This window comes from Oncorhynchus gorbuscha, linkage group LG18, assembly GCF_021184085.1.
Source record: "Oncorhynchus gorbuscha isolate QuinsamMale2020 ecotype Even-year linkage group LG18, OgorEven_v1.0, whole genome shotgun sequence".
NCBI lineage: Eukaryota > Metazoa > Chordata > Actinopteri > Salmoniformes > Salmonidae > Oncorhynchus > Oncorhynchus gorbuscha.
This window is the reverse complement of record NC_060190.1, coordinates 74,784,201-74,806,870: the sequence shown is the minus strand read 5'-3', so window position 1 is coordinate 74,806,870 and position 22,670 is coordinate 74,784,201. Positions and strand designations below refer to the sequence as shown.

Genomic DNA, 22,670 nt, shown 5'->3' with positions numbered 1-22,670 from the left:
TGGACATGCATTCTCTAAAAACACTCTCAGTTCACATATCTCCATAGAAACATTACCTATAGTTTAAAATATAAGTAATTGATGACAGTAAAGTGACAGACTACAGATGAAAGGGAAGTATTATACTGAGGAACTTCTATGCAGTCAGAAGCAGGTCAATGAGTGTTTATTGTATTGAACTTAGTGACTTGCCTACTGTAGATGTGTTGTAGTCACAGTACCTGGTGTGTTTTACACTAGGAACCAAACAGAAGCAAACTGCCCGCAACAGGGAGGGACTACCTGAACTTGACCAATAAAAACATGTTTTCGTTGCAAAATGTTTTGCCACGTTGTGCAGTAATGAATACAACCCAAGACTATTGGACTCTTGGAAAATAAGCCCCCCAATGTGGGCTAAAAGAGATTAAAAGAGATGAAATAGAAAATAACAGACTAACAGCAGTAACCTACCTGAGGCAGTCTGAGAAAGACTCCACAGCGAACTTAGAGATGCAGTAACCACCTCCGTTAGCTGCCACTCTACCCAGTACTGATGCTACATTAACAATCCTCCCCTGGGCCTGTTTGATGAGGGGCAGGAAGGTGAGGGTCATCTCTATCACCCCCGTCATGTTGACCTTCAGGGTACTGGTATAGTCCTCCAGCCTCATCCACTCTGAGGGACCCATGGGCAGGGAGCGCCCCGCATTGTTCACGATGCCCCACAGTCCTTGTGGGAGAAAGAGAGAGAGAGAGAGAGAGAGAGAGAGAGAGAGAGAGAGAGAGAGAGAGAGAGAGAGAGAGAGAGAGAGAGAGAGAGAGAGATGTGGAGGGAGGGAGGAGGGAGAGAGGTGGAGGAAGAGAGAAAGAGGGAGAGGTGGAGGGAGATGGAGAGAGGTGGAGGGAGAGAGAGAGGTGGAGGGAGGGAGAGAGGTGGAGGGAGGGAGAGAGAGAGAGAGAGAGAGAGAGAGAGAGAGAGAGAGAGAGAGAGAGAGAGAGAGGACAAGTCAGAGATGTTCCGTACCTTTGATTCCACTGTGTACTTCTAGTAAAGTGCATCTGTTTTGTTTGCCATAACTGCTGTTTGAGTAACGACTAGGCCCATCATGTGCTTTTCTTGACTCTGACTAGGCCAGGGTAGGTTACCAGAGTTTTTACTAACCGGGAACATAGTCAGGGAAATACCCACTCCAAATGGGTCTCTCACCGTTATCTCCAACCTCCTGCTTGGTGTACTCCATAGCTTTCTGTATACTGGCGGTGCTCGTCACGTCTAGGAGAACCGTCTTCAGGTGCGGCCCAGTCGCCCTCTTCAAATCATCAGCCCCTTTGTCTGTGAGACACCCAGCTATCACTCTGAACCCCCGTCGGTCCAGCCTCTTACACAGCAAGTTCCCGAAGCCAGAGTCACAGCCCGTCACAAACACATACTTCTCCTTGATATCCTCTATCTCCAGACTGTCTCTGTACAGCCAGCCGAGGGTCCACAGAACCACGAAGGTACCCACGCCGTACAGCCATATATTATCCCTGCCGGGGGGAAAGAAGGGCACCGTTTTTTATTTATTTTACCTTTATTTAACTAGGCAAGTCAGTTAAGAACAAATTCTTATTTTCAATGACGGCCTAGGAACAGTGAGGGTGGTAGGTAGGGTGAAATATGACGCTGATAGAATTTGAGTTCAATGTTGTTGTTTTTTGCCAGATGGGCTTTTTTTTTTTTTTATCCCACCAGGCAAAGACCTAACGTTAACATCAATTGAATTTTCAACAAACTTGAAACAAACCAAACCTTGAAGTCCCTGAATCGTCGTTGGCTTGTGCTGGATATCTAGGTTAGAACGAGACAGAAAATTGTGCTTGTTGGCCGACGTTTTTTGTTTTTGCAAATTAAACAAAACAAATCCATTGATGTTCAAAGTCAGGTATGTTGAAATATGACATTGACAGAATGTCATGCCAATATTATGTCATTATTATGACTTTGATAGGAAAGTGAGGGGGTGTTTTCATTCAGATTCACATAGGATTATTTCATAAAGAACATTATAAGAGTTAAAGGAACACAATAGATCTCACCCTAAATACTGGTACACAGAATCCATATCCACAATGAGTTCTGAGAAGGGATTTTATGGAGGTGTAAAAAAATGAATCCCTGTGAAGCCTGGACAAAACACAAATTACAAATGTTATCAACACTACCTGAGCAAGACCTATTTGGTGGAAACCTGTTGCAGTATGTGTCCTGTCGTGACATTATCTGCTGATCAGCTGCTACTTCTGTATATATTGTTGTAAGTAGTTCACCGGGACAAAGTAAATGAGACAAAAAGGAATTTTAAGTAAGTAAAGTTGGTAGAGTGTTCATTGTAAGATACAGCAAGATACAGGCCTCAATGAAAGGACTCAATCCCAAAACACCACCCAGTGAAATGACTCAACCCCAAAACACCACCCAGTGAAATGACTCAATCACAAAACACCACCCAGTGAAATGACTCAACCCCAAAACACCACCCAGTGAAATGACTCAATCACAAAACACCACCCAGTGAAATGACTCAACCCCAAAACACCACACAGTGAAATGACTCAACCCCAAAACACCACCCAGTGAAATGACTCAACCCCAAAACACCACCCAGTGAAATGACTCAACCCCAAAACACCACGCAGTGAAAGTGCAAAAATAACAATTGTCAATTATGTGGAGTCACCACAGGGTGTTCAGTGAAATGACTCAACCCCAAAACACCACCCAGTGAAATGACTCAACCCCAAAACACCACGCAGTGAAAGTCCAAAAATAACAATTGTCAATTATGTGGAGTCTACTTTATAGGGTGTTCTATTGTGACAAGGATCAAATTAATCTGGAGTCTTAAAACACGTGTTTTGGGGCTTTCCAGTGAGGTATTTAGAGAATGACATGCATAATGTGGGCAGCTGGTTTCGTCAGAGCACATGAGGAATCTTGGGATAAGGCTCTTAAAGATCTTATGAAACACAAGAGGCATTGGGACGAGGATAGGGGTTTATAGGGCAGGGCCTCGATTTGGTATGTAGCAACAAACAAAAACAACAATGTCTCTGGTCAAGACTCTCAGTAAGACTCTCATCATTTAGAAACAGTAGTGTGATGGTTAGAGGACAGGTTGATTAGGCTAGGGGTTGGACAGTAGTGTGAGGTTAGAGGACAGTAGTGTGACGGTTAGAGGACAGTAGTGTGATGGTTAGAGGACAGTAGTGTGACGGTTAGAGGACAGTAGTGTGACGGTTAGAGGACAGTAGTGTGATGGTTAGAGGACAGTAGTGTGACGGTTAGAGGACAGTAGTGTGATGGTTAGAGGACAGTAGTGTGACGGTTAGAGGACAGTAGTGTGATGGTTAGAGGACAGTAGTGTGATGGTTAGAGGACAGTAGTGTGATGGTTAGAAGACAGTAGTGTGATGGTTAGAAGACAGTAGTGTGATGGTTAGAGGACAGTAGTGTGATGGTTAGAGGACAGTAGTGTGATGGTTAGAGGACAGTAGTGTGATGGTTAGAGGACAGTAGTGTGATGGTTAGAGGACAGTAGTGTGATGGTTAGAGGACAGTAGTGTGATGGTTAGAAGACAGTAGTGTGATGGTTAGAAGACAGTAGTGTGATGGTTAGAAGACAGTAGTGTGATGGTTAGAAGACAGTAGTGTGATGGTTAGAGGACAGTAGTGTGATGGTTAGAGGACAGTAGTGTGATGGTTAGAGGACAGTAGTGTGATGGTTAGAGGACAGTAGTGTGATGGTTAGAGGACAGTAGTGTGATGGTTAGAGGACAGTAGTGTGATGGTTAGAGGACAGTAGTGTGATGGTTAGAGGACAGTAGTGTGACGGTTAGAGGACAGTAGTGTGATGGTTAGAAGACAGTAGTGTGATGGTTAGAAGACAGTAGTGTGATGGTTAGAGGACAGTAGTGTGATGGTTAGAGGACAGTAGTGTGATGGTTAGAGGACAGTAGTGTGATGGTTAGAGGACAGTAGTGTGATGGTTAGAAGACAGTAGTGTGATGGTTAGAAGACAGTAGTGTGATGGTTAGAAGACAGTAGTGTGATGGTTAGAAGACAGTAGTGTGATGGTTAGAAGACAGTAGTGTGATGGTTAGAAGACAGTAGTGTGATGGTTAGAGGACAGTAGTGTGATGGTTAGAGGACAGTAGTGTGATGGTTAGAGGACAGTAGTGTGATGGTTAGAGGACAGTAGTGTGATGGTTAGAGGACAGTAGTGTGATGGTTAGAGGACAGTAGTGTGATGGTTAGAGGACAGTAGTGTGATGGTTAGAGGACAGTTGTGTGACGGTTAGAGGACAGTAATGTGATGGTTAGAGGACAGTAGTGTGATGGTTAGAGGACAGTAGTGTGATGGTTAGAAGACAGTAGTGTGATGGTTAGAAGACAGTAGTGTGATGGTTAGAGGACAGTAGTGTGATGGTTAGAGGACAGTAGTGTGATGGTTAGAAGACAGTAGTGTGATGGTTAGAAGACAGTAGTGTGATGGTTAGAGGACAGTAGTGTGACAGTTAGAGGACAGTAGTGTGACGGTCAGAGGACAGTAGTGTGATGGTTAGAAGACAGTAGTGTGACGGTTAGAGGATAGTAGTGTGACGGTTAGAGGACAGTAGTGTGACGGTTAAAGGACAGTAGTGTGATGGTTAAAGGACAGTAGTGTGATGGTTAGAGGACAGTAGTGGGACGGTTAGAGGACAGTAGTGTGACGGTTAAAGGACAGTAGTGTGATGGTTAGAGGACAGTAACTCACGTGCGCCTCTTTGTTTGAAGGGGGAATAAAGGACATAAATCTGAGCACATGAAAATGTCCTCATTTACTCTTGTCCTTTATCTACATGATCCTTTCCCCTCGGGATAATAACATACAAATCTGTGCGAAGGCTTAGTACACCCGGAGCATTTAGTATAATATGACGTAATAATTTAATAAAATAAAATATTTTTAAAAATACAATTGACTACATGTCATGCACCAGAACCAGCGATGCCACCCTGTAAATATCTAGTAATACTTCTGAGTTTAAATGATTGGGTACCACTTTACACGAATCACTTCACAAAAATGTACTCAATACAATATTTCTGTTTAAGTATTCAGTTGTAATTATACAATTATGTATTGTTCAATTTAAAAAGTCAACCTACCTTTTACCTCAAATTAAAAATGCCAACATACCTGTTATCAGTGGTTTACTGGTCCACAGGTCTGCCTCTTTACTCTCTGACCGTAACAATCCGGTCCCTGCAGCCAGTAGGTGTTGTGTCACTGTGAGTGACTGGCAGAGAAAGGGCTTTATCCCCCCTAGTTGATCCTTTAAGACAATGTGCAATGTGTAATCTGAAAGCTGTGTGTACGTGGAGTGTGTGGAGGGGTTTATTTGTGAGTGTGTGTACGTAGAGTGTGTGGAGGGGTTTATTTGTGAGTGTGTGTACGTAGAGTGTGTGGAGGGGTTTATTTGTGAGTGTGTGTACGTGGAGTGTGTGGAGGGGTTTATTTGTGAGTGTGTGTACGTGGAGTCTGTGGAGGGGTTTATTTGTGAGTGTGTGTACGTGGAGTGGTTTATTTGTGAGTGTGTGTACGTGGAGTGTGTGGAGGGGTTTATTTGTGAGTGTGTGTACGTGGAGTCTGTGGAGGGGTTTATTTGTGAGTGTGTGTACGTGGAGTGGTTTATTTGTGAGTGTGTGTACGTGGAGTGTGTGGAGGGGTTTATTTGTGAGTGTGTGTACGTGGAGTGTGTGGAGGGGTTTATTTGTGAGTGCGTATACGTGGAGTGTGTGGAGGGGTTTATTTGTGAGTGTGTGTACGTGGAGTGTGTGGAGGGGTTTATTTGTGAGTGTGTGTACGTGGAGTGTGTGGAGGGGTTTATTTGTGAGTGTGTGTACGTGGAGTGTGTGGAGGGGTTTATTTGTGAGTGTGTGTACATGGAGTGTGTGGGTTGGGAATTAAGGGAGGTGGACAAGAGGGACGGCAGGTAGCCTAGTGATTAACGCGTTTGACTAGTAACCGAAAGGTTGCAAGATCGAATCCCCGAGCTGACAAAGTACAAATCTGTGGTCCTGCCCATGAACAAGGCAGTTAACCCACTATTCCTAGGCCGTCATTGAAAATAAGAATTTGGTCTTAACTGACTTGCCGAGGTATCTTGATTTAACTAGGCAAGTCAGTTAAGACCAAATTCTTATTTTCAATGACGGCCTAGGAACAGTGGGTTAACTGCCTTGTTCAGGGACATGACGACAGATTTGTACCTTGTCAGCTCGGGGATTCGATCTTGCAACCTTTCGGTTACTTCCACAAATAAAAGGGATTATGTGGAAGGACCAGCAATTTATGGTACCAGTAAAATCTTTCAGATTAAAAAAAAAGATATCAGTTGATTTCAAAAAGTCAAGACATGTCAGTATGTACAGTTGAAGTCGGAAGTTTACATACACCTTTAGCCAAATACATTTAAACTCAGTTTATCACAATTCCTAACATTTAATTTGAGTAAAAATTCCCTGTTTTAGGGCAGTTCGGATCACCACTTTATTTTAAGAATGTGAAATGTCAGAATAATAGTAGAGATAATGATTTATTTAAGCTTTTATTTTCTTTCATCACATTCCCAGTGGGTCAGAAGTTTACTTACATTCAATCAGTATTTGGTAGCATTGCCTTTAAATTGTTTAACTTGGGTCAAAAGTTTCAGGTAGCCTTCCACAAGCTTCCCACAATAAGCTGGGTGAATTTTGACCCATTTCTCCTGACAGAGCTGGTGTAACTGAGTCAGGTTTATAGGCCTCCTTGCTCACACACTTTTTCAGTTCTGCCCACAAATTTTCTACAGGATTGAGGTCAGGGCTTTGTGATGGCCACTCCAACAACTTGACTTTGTTGACCTTAAGCCATTTTGCCACAATTTTGGAAGTCTGCTTGTGGTCATTGTCCATTTGTAAGTCCCACTTGCTGACTGATGTCTTGAGATGTTGCTTCAATATATCCACATCATTTTCCTTCCTCATGATGCCATCTATTTTGTCAGGGGCACCAGTCTCTCCTGCAGCAAAGCACCCCACAACATGATGCTGCCACCCCCGTTCTTCACAGTTGGAATGTGTTCTTTGGCTTGCAAGCCTCCCCCCCTTTTTCTCCAAACATAACGATGGTCAGTACTTTTTTTTGTTTCATCAGACAAGAGGACATTTCTCCAAAAAAGTACCATCTTTGTCCCCATGTGCAGATGCAAACCGTAGTCTGGCTTTTTTTATGGCGGTTTTGGAGCAGTGGCTCCTTCCTTGCTGAGTGGCCTTTCAGGTTATGTATTTGCCAGTATCTAGTATTCTAGAACGAGGAGTGGGAGGCCCCGGTGCACAACTGAGAAAGAGGACAAGTACATTAGATTGTCTAGTTTGAGAAACAGACGCCTCACAAGTCCTCAACTGGCAGCTTCATTAAATAGTACCCACACAACACCAGTCTCAACGTCAGCAGTGAAGAGGCGACTCCGGGATGCTGGACTTCTAGGCAGAGTTCCTCTGTCCAGTGTCTGTGTTATTTTGCCCATCTTAATCTTTTATTGGCCAACTCTGCCTAGGCCAGCATCCCAGAGTCGCTTCTTCACTGTTGACATTGAGACTGTTTTTTTTGCCATACTTGGCAGTGATGCAACCAGTGGGTGATGCTCTCGATGGTGCAGCTGAGGAACCTTTTAAGGATCTGAGGACCCATGCCAAATCTTTTCAGTCTGCTGAGGGGCAACAGGTTTTGTCGTGCCCTCTTCACAGCTGTCTTGGTGTGTTTGGACCACGTTAGTTTATTAGTGATGTGGACGCCAAGGAACTTGAAGCTCTAAAACCTGCTCCACTACAGCTCCCGTCGATGAGAATGGGGGCGTGCTCGGTCCTCCTTTTCCTGTGGTCCACAATCATCTCCTTGTCCACATGAACGCCATTTAAACCACTGTCTTTGTACATAAGGTCAATAATTGTGTTGTTGTTTAAATGAGAAAATTTCCAAAGCACCTCCTTTCCTCTTTGACTGGTGACTCTGCTACTAGCCAACAGACCTTCAGCAGGTCTAAGCCTACTCAATCATATATAATAACTCACACTTATTCAGCGAGTGGACCATCTCTGTTATATCTGTGTTCATCACCTACGGGTTTGATTGTGTATTTTAGATTAATTTGTTCTTTTAATGCAATGACCCAAACTGTCGTGATGTTGTCAGAAACTTATGAACGACTTGATTAGTGGTTACTAAACAGGAATGTGATTATAATAATAATAAATGCCATTTAGAACAGACGCCACTTTTTCCATCTCCTTTGCAAAGCGACTTACAGTCATGTCCCTGTGCATACATTCTACGTATGGGTGGTCCCAGGGATCGAACCCAGGTCTGGAACTGTTACAAGCGCCATGCTCTACCAGTCTGAGCTACAGAAACTGATTGAGCTCTAGTGCTCCGTGTGATGAAACAACCTCCATTGTTTTACCTTTGTTCTCTCAGCTGGATTTCCATCAGTCCAAAAATAATACAAAACGACCACCATGACTCTAAAAATGTCTTTATTCAAGAATACAAGAGGCAAACGTCACATCAAAACAAGAGTTAAAAACTACAAGCATTTGACAACACCTCCCACGCCCCTATATGGTATCCCGATTCCCGAGATCCTTTCTGCTCCCTCCGTCAAACGCCATTCTCCTGCGGTTAAATGTGTTTCCCCTCCCGGCGTGACAATGAGTCGGGGCACGATAGCAGAAACTGACTGGCACTCAGGCTGCTACAAACTACACAGTGAGAGAGAGAACCCTAGGAAGCTCTTTGATTAATTGACCCAAAAGGTTTTTGCAATGAAGCAAGAGACTTAACATCCGATCTTTTTATTAAAAACAGGGTTCTGAGACCCTGTTGAACCCCAGACGGAGGTCACTGGTGAACGTGTCGTTCAGTCTGGTTTAACTATCGTAGTTTTAGTCATCCAGGAGGTCACTGGTGAAAAAACGTGTCGTCAACAATTACAGACCAGTATCCCTTCTTTCTTTTCTCTCCAAAACTCTTGAACGTGCTGTCCTTGGCAGTCTGGTTTAACCAGACTACGTAGTTTCTGAATGAGTCATCCAGGAGAGATGGCAGTTACCAGACAAGTCTCTCCTTCTGCTCTCAAACAGGCGACCAATTACAAGCCAATAAATCCTATTTCTCCATGGTACTATTTCACAAACAGACCTCTTTTGTTCCAACGTCTCTCTGTCTAGCTAATCCACATTTTCAACATCCTATTCATCCTCATGGGAATAGGAAAATGGAATAACTTCAGAGAATGACTAACTGGTACCCCAGAGAGAGAGAACCTTGACTAAAACCAATCTGAACTATTGACCTTTGCCAAAGAAGATGTGTAAAAACATTGCATTGCCCATACAATGGATTAGATAAATATGCTTCCCAAGTCTTGTTCTCCTACTTCCAGATTGATTCACAAAGGAAAACAATGTTTGGACAAACAGCCAAATCATTATTATGAGTGCTGCTAAATTCACATGGAACCCATCTGAAGTTGTTGCCCATTATACCTGGTCTGTGGACAATTAGTTCTCGATATTTCCATGACAGACAATATATTTTTGGTACAGACCTTTAACAATTAAAGAGTCGTGGACAAAACAACGTTGTAGATGGGTCATTGGCTCTCTGTTAAAAATGGTTTATTTGTCCACAGACATACTGTTCCTACTGTAACACAATGTGTCACTTGCATGTGAACACTGGGCAAGCCTTAAAGCCTTAGTCATTACTGAAGCCTTGAATCAACTTTTCAGATGGTTCATCAGCTTTTGAAAGTCGTTACTAAAAAAAAAAAAAATCCTGGTATCCGTGGTAACCACACAGTCAACCACTCTCACAGTAAAAGCGTTCAGCTACTGAAGCTAGCGGCAGGCTGAAACAACCTCAGGCTACTGAAGCTAATACGGCAGGCTTTATCAGGCTACTGAAGCTTTGAGCGGCAGGCTATCAGGCTACTGAAGCTAGCGGCAGGCTATCAGGCTACTGAAGCTAGCGGTTTTTCAGGCTATCAGGCTACTGAAGCTAGCGGCAGGCTATCAGGCTACTGAAGCTAGCGGCAGGCTATCAGGCTACTGAAGCTAGCTGCAGGCTATCAGGCTACTGAAGCAGCTGCAGGCTATCAGGCTACTGAAGCTAGCGGCAGGCTATCAGGCTACTGAAGCTAGCGACTGGCTATCCTAGTTCCAGGTTATGGTTCAGAGTATCTAACTGAAGAGGCTGATGACCTTTGAGCTGCCCCATACAATGGATTAGATAAATATGCGTACTCCAGAGCTGTTCACAAAGGCAATGGTTCTCATTATTATCCACCTCAATGCTTAGACAGACAATATATTTTTGCAGACCAGTTCTCCACATCACCAATTTTATTTGTCCTGTTCAAAACAAAAACATTAAAAAGTTAAAGGCTTTTCAGGGCTGCTTTATTAAAGGGGTCAGTAAGCTCAGCTACTGAATAGCTGCAGGCTAGCTACTGAAGCATGTTGAAAGACTACACAAGTGTTGCAGGCTACTTCCTATCCTACAAGGGGGGCTACAGGCTACTGATCAACTTTATAACTGGGGGGGCATTATCAACTTTATGACTAGGGGGGGCTACATTATCAACTTTATGACAAGGGGGGCTACATTATCAACTTTATGACAATCAGGGGGGACATTATGAAGCAACTTTATGAAGCAAGGGGGTTATGGTTCATGATCAACTTTATGACAAGGGGGCGATGGTTCTCATGTCCACCTCAATGCTGCATCAACTTTATGACAAAAAGGTTAAAGGCTCAACTTTATGACAAATAAGGGCCTACATTATCAACTTTATGACAAGGGGGCATTATCAACTTTATGACAAGGGGGGCATTATCAACTTTATGACAAGGGGGGGGCATTATCAACTTTATGACAAGGGGGCATTACCAACTTTATGACAAGGGGGGAGCCATTACCAACTTTATGACAAGGGGGAACCATTACCAACTTTATGACAGGGGGGGGACATTACCAACTTTATGACAAGGGGGGGGCATTACCAACTTTATGACAAGGGGGGCATTACCAACTTTATGACAAGGGGGGCATTATCAACTTTATGACAAGGGGGGACCATTACCAACTTTATGACAAGGGGGGACATTACCAACTTTATGACAAGGGGGGCCATTACCAACTTTATGACAAGGGGGGCATTATCAACTTTATGACAAGGGGGGCATTACCAACTTTATGACAAGGGGGGCATTATCAACTTTATGACAAGGGGGGGGATTATCAACTTTATGACAAGGGGGGCATTACCAACTTTATGACAAGGGGGGCATTATCAACTTTATGACAAGGGGGGACATTATCAACTTTATGACAAGGGGGGGGGGCATTATCAACTTTATGACAAGGGGGGACATTATCAACTTTATGACAAGGGGGGGACATTATCAACTTTATGACAAGGGGGGGGAGCTTTTGCTACTATAGCCCATACAAACGCACTGTATAAAACATACAAATAAAAACATGTCTAGATCATAAGGAATATGTTTTCTGAGAGAGGAGATATAAGAAAGTTCAGGAAATATTGTTTATTTTTTTGAGGGGGGGGACATATTTCTCGTTTCCACAAAACGACCTCCATATGTTTGTATGGGTCACCATCGTGTTTACATTTACATTTACATTTAAGTAATTTAGCAGACGCTCTTATCCAGAGCGACTTCTTGAGAGTCTCTCCTTTCCATAGTAGTTTGTAGCTAAAAATGGTTCGGACACTACAGACTGTTAGATGGTCTGTGCAGACTTTAGACGAGTCCCGTGACACTTGTGGGGGTTGTAAGGGCAAAACGGAAAACCATTGTGTTCGTGAGAGTCTCTCTCTTTTCCATAGTTTTCCAGGATGTCTCATGTTCGGACATACGGCGCTCATACGGCGCTGTAGCTCGGCCATCTTCCACTGCAGATCCGGAAGGCGAAATAGGCCATGATATCTTTTTATAATTTTTTTTAACTTCTTTTACCTTCATTGAACTAGGCAAGTCAGTTAAGAACAAATTCTTATTTTCAATGACGGCCTAGGAACAGTGGGTTAACTGCCTGTTCAGGGGCAGAACAACAGATTTGTACCTTGTCAGCTCGAGGATTTGAACTTGCAACCTTCCGGTTCCTAGTCCAACGCTCTGACCACTAGGCTACCCTGCTGCCCCTCTACCTTAAACACGTATTTTGATGGGGATTTTTAAATTAAATGTTACTTAGATTGACGTAGGGGAGAGTCAAAAGACTTCAGGATTAATACCAAAACATATCAACTTTACTCTCTCGCTCACCCTCTTTTCTTCCCGACCAAGTCAAGGTATGTGACTGTACTGGTCACATTCCTTACCTCTAATACAGCTTCCTGGAAGATCTCGGTCTGTTTCTGACAGACAGACCGAGAGAGGGAATATGGTGTTTGATGTTCAACAACAAGGGTTTGGATTTCCCTCCATACCTTAGTCATCGACTGGAGTCAAAGGTTAACACAGGCAGAGATTGGCTTAAAGCGGAGTGTGAGCCTTGGTTACGTAAAAAAAAACAGTAGCTCACCATCTGTCGGGAGTCAGTGATACATATTTCTCTGATGAGCTTGAGGCTTACTAAATGTTAAGTATCACACACTGTGTTTAACTAAAATGCTCTTGAACCTATTGAACATGTTTGCCTGGCTGGGATTGTGGCAGGGTTTAACATTACATTAAAACCAGGTTGAAAAGTAAACTAACATCGAGGCCTCTGGCGATGAAAAGATACCAATTTGTTCTGATCCCAAAGGAAACTTATATCGTACCCCTCTTCAGGTTTGAAACACTCATGGGGGGGTGGGGGTCATTTTGAGGCCTGCTATCATTCAAACATAAAAGGATTTAGGGGGAAATAGCTACTAATCTAAGACCATACTGTACAGTGTCTGTATACCTTCAGGGCTTGGTTAAAGCCTTCCACCATACTGATCCACTGAGAGGTCTGCTTGGAGAACTGGCCGGCCTGCACCTGTAGCGTCTTCACCTCGTGGTCCAGCTTCCTCTGGTTCACGTACGCCTGGGCCACCCTGGAACGAAACAACTGGAAGATGAGTATAACAACATTTAAAAAGAGACACGGCCATCAGACGATTTGACATAAGGATGTAGGCCTAAGCAACTTCTAACAAATCAATAAGGAGGTTGAACTGATGACATCGTATGTGCAAAGACATTCTATTGGATACTGAAGAGAAATTAGACAGGAAGTAGTGATTTATGAAATGTCCTCATGAAATCCATAATCTCAACAACAACAAAAAAAAAGTTGGTTTCTACACTTGACTTTATACTCTTTGTTAACTGCAATTGAATGTAGTGGTGCAACATCGGTCGTCAAGTCCAACTGTATTCATATGGTGCTTTACTTTGTTGCCGCCACCAAATCAAACTTCCTGCCATCCAGGAACTCTATACCAGGCGGTGTCAAAGGAAGGCCCCCCAAAAAATTGCCAAAGACTCCAGCCACCCAAGTCAGACTGTTCTCTCTGCGACCGCACGGCAAGCGGTACCGGAGGGCCGAGTCTAGGTCCAAACGGTTCCTTAAACAGCTTCTACACCCAAGGCATAAGACTGCTGAACAAGTAATCAAATGACCACCCAGACTATTTACACGGTTTGTTTTTGTGCTGCTACTCACTGTTTATCTATGCGTAGTCACTTTACCCCTACCTACATGTACCTATACCCCCTGTATATAGCCTCATTATTGTTATTTTTATTGTTATACTTTTTATAAAAATTATTTCGTAAATATTTTCTTAAAACTGCATTGTTGGTTAATAAGGGCTTGTAAGTAAGCATTTCACTGTAAGGTCTACTACACCTGTTGTATTCAGCATTTCACTGTGAGGTCTACTACACCTGTTGTATTCGGCATTTCACTATGAGGTCTACTACACCTGTTGTATTCAGCATTTCACTGTAAGGTCTACTACACCTGTTGTATTCAGCATTTCACTGTGAGGTCTACTACACCTGTTGTATTCAGCATTTCACTGTGAGGTCTACTACACCTGTTGTATTCAGCATTTCACTGTAAGGTCTACTACACCTGTTGTATTCGGCATTTCACTGTAAGGTCTACTACACCTGTTGTATTCTGCATTTCACTGTAAGGTCTACTACACCTGTTGTATTCAGCATTTCACTGTAAGGTCTACTACACCTGTTGTAATTCAGCATTTCACTGTGAGGTCTACTACACCTGTTGTATTCAGCATTTCACTGTAAGGTCTACTACACCTGTTGTATTCAGCATTTCACTGTAAGGTCTACTACACCTGTTGTATTCAGCATTTCACTGTAAGGTCTACAACACCTGTTGTATTCAGCATTTCACTGTAAGGTCTACTACACCTGTTGTATTCAGCATTTCACTGTAAGGTCTACTACACCTGTTGTATTCAGCATTTCACTGCAAGGTCTACTACACCTGTTGTATTCAGCATTTCACTGTAAGGTCTACTACACCTGTTGTATTCAGCATTTCACTGTAAGGTCTACTACACCTGTTGTATTCAGCATTTCACTGTAAGGTCTACTACACCTGTTGTATTCAGCATTTCACTGTAAGGTCTACAACACCTGTTGTATTCGGCGCATGTGACAAATACAATTTGATTTGAATTAACTTTTGTACTAAATATTACCAGTGTGTATGTACACTGTGCTGTGGAGTCACATGTTATCTTTGGTTAACACAGTGATTGAAGGCTAATAAGCACACTGATAGGGGGTTTCCTGGGCACAGATGATGCCTAGTCCTGAACTAACAACTCAATTCAGATTCTCCATTGAAATCTTCATATTTTTTGGGGGTCAAGGATTTATTTGTATTTTTATATATGGGGAATTTTCCGTTATAAAATCAAGGATTGCTTTGTATGAAGATAGGCAGCTTGTCCAATAGAAATCCCAGATCACACCTGTAGGTGTTGTTATGGCATTTGCCAAAATGATGCAAGGGTACAGCTCAAATAGCTAAACATTTCCAACGCAGGTTATAAAACAGGCCTAACTTTGTCACGTGTCAACAAATTTGATCTGAATTTGACCGAGTTGAACAGCTGAATGATTTGAACCAAAATGACAAGATTGGTACATAAAAACAGGGGTAGGTCCCTATAAAAAATAAAAACTGTCTCGGACGGAGACATTTAAAAAAGTAATTCAACTATATATTGAACTTGTTTAGAAATGTAAAATATATTGAACAGAATTCATTACAAAATTCATTCAAATTTGCCAAAACGCATCAGTGGTTTGTATTTTCATGCAACTTTCTGAAACAGCACAGGAATGCCTGTCTGAGTGGGTGTGTGCGGTGCGAATGTCTACACTTTGCGTAACCGTTAGCTATGAAGCTAATGATAACATTATTCTGGTAGAGGTGGAAAGGCCTTACCAAAAACCTTATCAAATAAAAATGTTAACTACAAAGTAGCCTATATACCTACCGTGGCAGAATAATATCGTGATTATTTGCATCAATCCAGTGGCTATTTGTTTTGCAAACTCTGCAATCACACGAGTGCTACAGTAACAGCGCTTAACCAAACAACTGTCTCTTCCTGGTGCACACTTCCGTTAAAGGGTAACTACACCAAAATCAAATTTAAAAAATAATCCCATACCTAAAACTGTCTTCTGATGCAGTTTAAACATTATTGTGGTCTTACAACAGCATCAAATTTTTTAATTTGTTTTTTTTATATATAAATACATTTGAGAGCGAAAACTTAAATCTTGAAAAAATAGACTTTTATCTCCCTCACCAACTTTAAACATCAGCTATCTGAGCAGCTAACCGATCGCTGCAGCTGTACATAGTCTATTGGTAAATAGCCGACCCAATTTTACCTACCTCATCCCCATACTGTTTTTATTTATTTACACCAATATCTCTACCTGCACATAGTACCTGATCATTTATCACTCCAGTGTTAATCCGCTAAATTGTAATTATTCGCCTACCTCCTCATGCCTTTTGCACACAATGTATATACTATTTTTTATTTTACTTATAAAAAATATAAATAATACTGTGTTATTGACTTGTTTATTGTTTACTCCATGTGTAACTGTGTTGTTGTTGTTTACTCCATGTGTAACTCTGTGTTGTTGTTGTTTACTCCATGTGTAACTCTGTGTTGTTGTTGTTTACTCCATGTGTAACTCTGTGTTGTTGTTGTTTACTCCATGTGTAACTCTGTTGTTGTTGTTTACTCCATGTGTAACTCTGCGTTGTTGTTGTTTACTCCATGTGTAACTCTGCGTTGTTGTTGTTTACTCCATGTGTAACTCTGCGTTGTTGTTGTTTACTCCATGTGTAACTCTGTGTTGTTGTTGTTTACTCCATGTGTAACTCTGTGTTGTTGTTGTTTACTCCATGTGTAACTCTGTGTTGTTGTTGTTTACTCCATGTGTAACTCTGTGTTGTTGTTGTTTACTCCATGTGTAACTCTGTGTTGTTGTTGTTTACTCCATGTGTAACTCTGTGTTGTTGTTGTTTACTCCATGTGTAACTCTGTGTTGTTGTTTACTCCATGTGTAACTCTGTGTTGTTGTTTACTCCATGTGTAACTCTGTGTTGTTGTTTACTCCATGTGTAACTCTGTTTTGTTGTTTACTCCATGTGTAACTCTGTGTTGCTGTCTGTTCACACTGCTATGCTTTATCTTGGCCAGGTCGCAGTTGTAAATGAGAACTTACCTGGTTAAATTGTATAGGTCGCTACTGGGTAAACACCACAAACTAGCTACTAGCTATATATTCACATACCCAACATTAAGGTGATCCACCAAGGCTTCTGTTAGACAGGTGGCAGCTGCAATTGCCTCTCGTCTGCGTCTCTCTGAGCAGGGCAGAAGAAAACAGGAGTGTATTCATGACATCTTGCAACGGAAACCGTTTTAACAACCAAATAGAAGCAAATCGACCACAACGGAACAAAACAGGGAGGGATCCTACCTGAATTTCATCAATAGACACTCATTTTCGTTGCAAAACGTTAATTAGTTTTTGCACTAAACCGTTTCTGTTTGCAAAATATGCGTAATGAATGCACTTACAGAAAACGTTTACCGTTTAATAACCAAACGGCGCAAAACTAGAGTTTGTAGTTATTTGGACACATGTAGGTAGCCGCCCACCGGGATGAATACACCCCACCCATCATGGCATGGTGGAAAGGCATAACGTAGCTATGTTATAGCCATCAAGTCAAGAACGGTACCGTCGTCCATTTAGCTCAATTGCCTATATTCGCCCAAACTTGAGTAACCACTGGAGTAAATGTACTGCATATAACCATATATATATATATATATATATATATATGCGGTTTAAAGTCGATTCCAGGGGCTATTCTGCTTGGTCCTGGGCGTCAGTGTGAGTTGTTGTAGCACGAAGAGACCAGAGCTAATTAACTATACATCTAGTTATCGTCACGAAATTGATCATTTGCTCGACTCATGCATTTCAAACAGTTGTTCTAAGTTCAACTAACTAGAACCTCATTGTTGCAGCTAACTATATTTTCTAGCTAATGTTATTGGTGTTTTTTTAAAGCATAATATCCAGCTGCAGCAACACATTACCTTGGAGTTCTTTTCTCTCGTTTTGCTTTGCATGATGCTCCTTCAATAAACGAGAAAGCATGTTTTTTTCTTTAACTTTATTTTTTCACTACCTTAATTTAATTGTGTAATGTATTTTCATTTATCTAGCAGGGACATGAGAGCTGGTAGGATTTACAGCTGTTGTCACACCAGACCACGTAATGAAGGACCAATGGCGTTTCTCGTAGGCAAATATATAGGATCAGCTTTCCATTCCGAAGTAGAAACGTTGAATTAGGTCAAAATAACGCGATATTGACTTCAGATCCGTTTTTACTTCTTCTTTGGAGTTTAACGGCGGTTGGCATCAAATATGTTGCATTACTGCCACCAACTGGACTATAATATAAATCCATTGTACTTTGTCATAACAAAAAACGGGGAAAGAGAAAAACACCACCACTCAACAAACCCTGTAACTCTTCCAATGTCAAATATCGTAAACCCAAATACCCAAATACTTCTCTGCAGCTGCCACCACAACATCTATTTGCTGTCATTTACATTCCTTTTCTGTGGTACAGTTGATAACCATTGCTATGAACGCTAAGAAGCCAACCTTACTGAAGCAAATATCACTCGTTGGTCTATATCTCTGTGCTGGCACAGATGTTCTCCTGTCAGGATCCTTGACCCTTGACCCATCCTCCTTTGCTATCTTCACTGCCTCAGCATACGACACCTTCTACACTACTCTGAATCTAGACACCTGAAAAGGCCTCTCTCACCGGACACTACTGATCCCCAGCAACATGGGCACCCTTACAGTTTTTACACACACACACACACACACACACACACACACACACACACACACACACACACACACACACACACACACACACACACACACACACACACACACACACACACACACACACACACAACAGTATAATTTTACATCCGTCCCCTCACCCATACCCGGGCGCAAACCAGGGACCCTCTGCACTCATCGACAACAGTCACCCTCGAAGCATCGTTACCCATCGCTCCACAAAAGCCGCGGCCCTTGCAGAGCAAGGGGAACTACTACTTCAAGGTCTCAGAGCAAGTGACGTAACCGATTGAAACGCTATTTAGCCCGAACACCGCTAACTAAGCTAGCCGTTTCACATCCATTACACACACACACACACACTTCTATCTGCCAAAACGACACAATCCTGTATCACATACCCTCCTGCACACTTCCCACATCTTGGAATCTCCTTCCTACAAACTACTCCAACATGGCCATAAACTTGGCACCTGAAAACTAATATATGACTCAAAATTCAAAAGGACTGACAGTGACTCGTCTGTTCCACCACGCTCACCTTCAATTGCTCCACCTCCACACTTAACGCTACCCCCAGAAATCACTACTTTTAACGGTGCCCTGTTCCTAAGAGCAAAGCAAGAAACAGATCTAGACTCAAGTTGCGTGTCACAGAGTGTCCGCTGTACTCTGGTCAGAACAAATGTCACAAGTCTACTACGGGTTACCTTCACCGATTGAACTGCACCCAACTCCTTTCTCACCCACCATGAAACCACAAATGTCACAAGTCTACTACGGGTTACCTTCACCGATTGAACTGCACCCAACTCCTTTCTCACCCACCATGAAACCACAAATGTCACAAGTCTACTACGGGTTACCTTCACCGATTGAACTGCACCCAACTCCTTTCTCACCCACCATGAAACCACAAATGTCACAAGTCTACTACGGGTTACCTTCACCGATTGAACTGCACCCAACTCCTTTCTCACCCACCATGAAACCACAAATGTCACAAGTCTACTACAGGTTACCTTCACCGATTGAACTGCACCCAACTCCTTTCTCACCCACCATGAAACCACAAATGTCACAAGTCTACTACGGGTTACCTTCACCGATTGAACTGCACCCAACTCCTTTCTCACCCACCATGAAACCACAAATTAATCTGACCAAAAAGCAAGAGTCCACTATCTCAACAAAAAAAAGTTCACTCTTTCTGGACCAGATTCTTCTTTATCATGTCAATTGATCAGGTGCTGAGCTCTTCACCACATCTTCCACCTCACCTTCCACCTCACCTTCCACCTCACCTTCCACCACACCTTCCACCACACCTTCCACCTCACCTTCCACCACACCTTCCACCACACCTTCCACCACACCTTCCACCTCACCTTCCACCTCACCTTCCACCACACCTTCCACCTCACCTTCCACCACACCTTCCACCTCAATGACTTTTTATTTCACCTCCAGAACTCAGTCTGGCTCACTCTGTTTGCACTTGACACCACTCTTCTTCGACACCCCATCGTCATTTTTATTGCCATCTTCCTCCAATTGAAATTCAACCTCTGCTTTCCTCATTCTCTTCTTCCTCTCTTCCCTTTGTCATTATACTATCTGTGCCATCAGGGTCTGTGACAGGATGGGCAGCGCCATTGAGGCTACAACCCATAGGAATCCTCACCTAGTTGACTCCTTTGACTACTTTAAAATGACGGAAGTGTAACAGGGTTATATTGGTGATTCCCCTTGCCACTTTATTTTTAAGCCAATGGGTTTTTGGTTTTATTTTTTGTCTTGCCTTCACCTACTCAACATGGCATCTTATTGGCTGGTTTGCGTAGCTTGCTTACGAGGGAGGATGTTTCATTAGATTCCTCCCAGTGAACAAGCACCAAATCAGCGGTAAGTTGTTGGTTGCAAAGCAGTGTACGTCAAAAGTGATTTTCATACATCCAAGTGATGATTTAAATGTACAATTTATATCAATTTGTTTGTAAATGGTATTAGAACACCACACATAAGATGTAGCATTTTTGGGGGGTGAATATTTGTTGTGCATTTTGTTGTAGAGAATTCCAGATAATAGTGGTCCTTCTGTAGCTCAGTTGGTAGAGCATGGCGCTTGTAACGCCAGGGTAGTGGGTTCGATCCCCGGGACCACCCATACGTAGAATGTATGCACACATGACTGTAAGTCGCTTTGGATAAAAGTGTCTGCTAAATGGCATATATTATAATACTAGCTAGCAACTTACTAGCTGGTTGGGGGGTTCGTATATTTTGTACAGTGCGTCACGTGCAGAGTTGGATGGTGAGCCGTGCATTGCAGGACGTGCAATTTTGTGCTGTTTCTATCAGAATAAATCTCCATGACTGGTGCTACAAGTTGGAGCTCGTGTCGATGATTGATGACATGGGGCAGCAGGGTAGCCTAGTGGTTAGAGTGTTGGGACTAGTAACCGGAAGGTTGCAAGTTCAAATCCCCGAGCTGTCGTTCTGCCCCTGAACAGGCAGTTAACCCGCTGTTTCTAGGCCATTATTGAAAATAAGAATTTGTTCTTAACTGACTTGCCTAGTTAAATAAAGGTACATTTAAAAATAAATAAAAAACACAATGCCAGATGAGTACTGTTACAGAAGCACGTTGGAAGGCCTCAATGGCCCTGCCCATGCTAAAACATCACATGTAAACAACAGGTGTTGACTTCCTAACAATGCAGAGAGAAAGAGAAGTAGAACATGTAATTATAGATACACATTCAGTAACTATAACTTGGCTCTATACACAGAGTGTCTTAGATTGTCTTGTCATTATGCTTTCCCTTCTGTTCGTTTCCCCCTGCTGGTCTTATTAGGTTCGTTCCCTCTCTCTCCTCTCTCTATCGTTCCTGCTCCCAGCTGTTCCTATTCCCCTAATCATCATTTAGTCTTCCCACACCTGTTCCTTATCTTTTCCCCTGATTAGAGTCCCTATTTCTTCCCTTGTTTTCCGTTCCTGTCCTGTCGGATCCTTGTCTATTGTTCACCGTGCTGTGTCTATGTATTGCCCTGTCGTGTCGTGTTTCCCTCAGATGCTGCGTGGTGAGCAGGTGTCTGAGTCTGCTACGTTCAAGTGCCTTCCCGAGGCAACCTGCAGTTCTTGATCAAGTCTCCAGTCTGTTCTCGTCATTACGAGTAGTATTATGCCTTTTGTTTGTAAAGTAACTTTACTGGATTAAAAACTCTGTTTTCGCCAAGTCGCTTTTGGGTCCTCATTCACCTGCATAACAGAAGGATCCGACCAAGGAATGGACCCAGCGACTACAGATGCTCGTAACACTGCCGTCGAGATCCAAGGAGCCATGCTCGGCAGACACGAGCAGGAATTGTCTGCTGCTCGCCATGCCGTGGAGAACCTGGCCGCTCAGGTTTCCGACCTCTCTGGACAGTTCCAGAGTCTTCGTCTCGTGCCACCTGTTACTTCCTGGCCTGCCGAGCCTCCGGAACCTAGGGTTAATAACCCACCTTGCTACTCCGGGCAGCCCACGGAGTGCCGCTCCTTTCTCACCCAGTGTGATATTGTGTTCTCTCTCCAACCCAACACATACTCTAGCGAGAGAGCTCGGGTTGCTTACGTCATTTCACTCCTTACTGGCCGGGCTCGAGAGTGGGGCACAGCTATCTGGGAGGCAAGGGCTGATTGTTCTAACAATTACCAGAACTTTAAAGAGGAGATGATTCGGGTTTTTGACCGTTCAGTTTTTGGTAGGGAGGCTTCTAGGGCCCTGGCTTCCCTATGCCAAGGTGATCGATCCATAACGGATTACTCTATAGAGTTTCGCACTCTTGCTGCCTCTAGTGACTGGAACGAGCCGGCGCTGCTCGCTCGTTTTCTGGAGGGACTCCACGCAGTGGTCAAAGATGAGATTCTCTCTCGGGAGGTTCCTTCCAGTGTGGACTCTTTGATTGCTCTCGCCATCCGCATAGAACGACGGGTAGATCTTCGTCACCAAGCTCGTGGAAGAGAGCTCGCGTCAACGGTGTTTCCCTGCTCCGCATCGCAACCATCTCCCTCCTCTGGCTCAGAGACTGAGCCCATGCAGCTGGGAGGTATTCGCATCTCGACCAAGGAGAGGGAACGGAGGATCACCAACCGCCTG

At 43.1% G+C, this 22,670-nt stretch overlaps 2 protein-coding genes across 2 annotated transcripts in view; both read right to left on the bottom strand.

Moving 5' to 3' along the window:
- Positions 1-5,317, bottom strand: part of LOC124003926 (retinol dehydrogenase 7-like) — an 8,627-nt gene extending 3,310 nt beyond the window's left edge. Inside the window, exons 1-5 of the mRNA XM_046312576.1 lie at positions 5,204-5,317; positions 2,062-2,149; positions 1,775-1,813; positions 1,190-1,512; positions 454-712 (exon numbers count right to left, since the gene is read on the bottom strand). Coding sequence (XP_046168532.1) covers positions 454-712; positions 1,190-1,512; positions 1,775-1,813; positions 2,062-2,087 — 647 coding nt within the window. The 5' untranslated portion in view covers positions 2,088-2,149; positions 5,204-5,317. The remainder of the gene's footprint in view (positions 1-453; positions 713-1,189; positions 1,513-1,774; positions 1,814-2,061; positions 2,150-5,203) is intronic.
- A 5,077-nt stretch (positions 5,318-10,394) lies between these two features.
- LOC124004209 (biogenesis of lysosome-related organelles complex 1 subunit 1-like) lies at positions 10,395-17,968 on the bottom strand. The gene is made up of 4 exons (XM_046312973.1): positions 17,733-17,968; positions 16,915-16,987; positions 13,027-13,160; positions 10,395-10,450 (listed from the first exon to the last, which is right to left on the bottom strand). The coding sequence occupies exons 1-4, from the start codon at positions 17,791-17,793 to the stop codon at positions 10,395-10,397; spliced, it is 324 nt and encodes a 107-aa protein (XP_046168929.1). The 5' UTR covers positions 17,794-17,968.
- Positions 17,969-22,670: the final 4,702 nt, after the last annotated feature.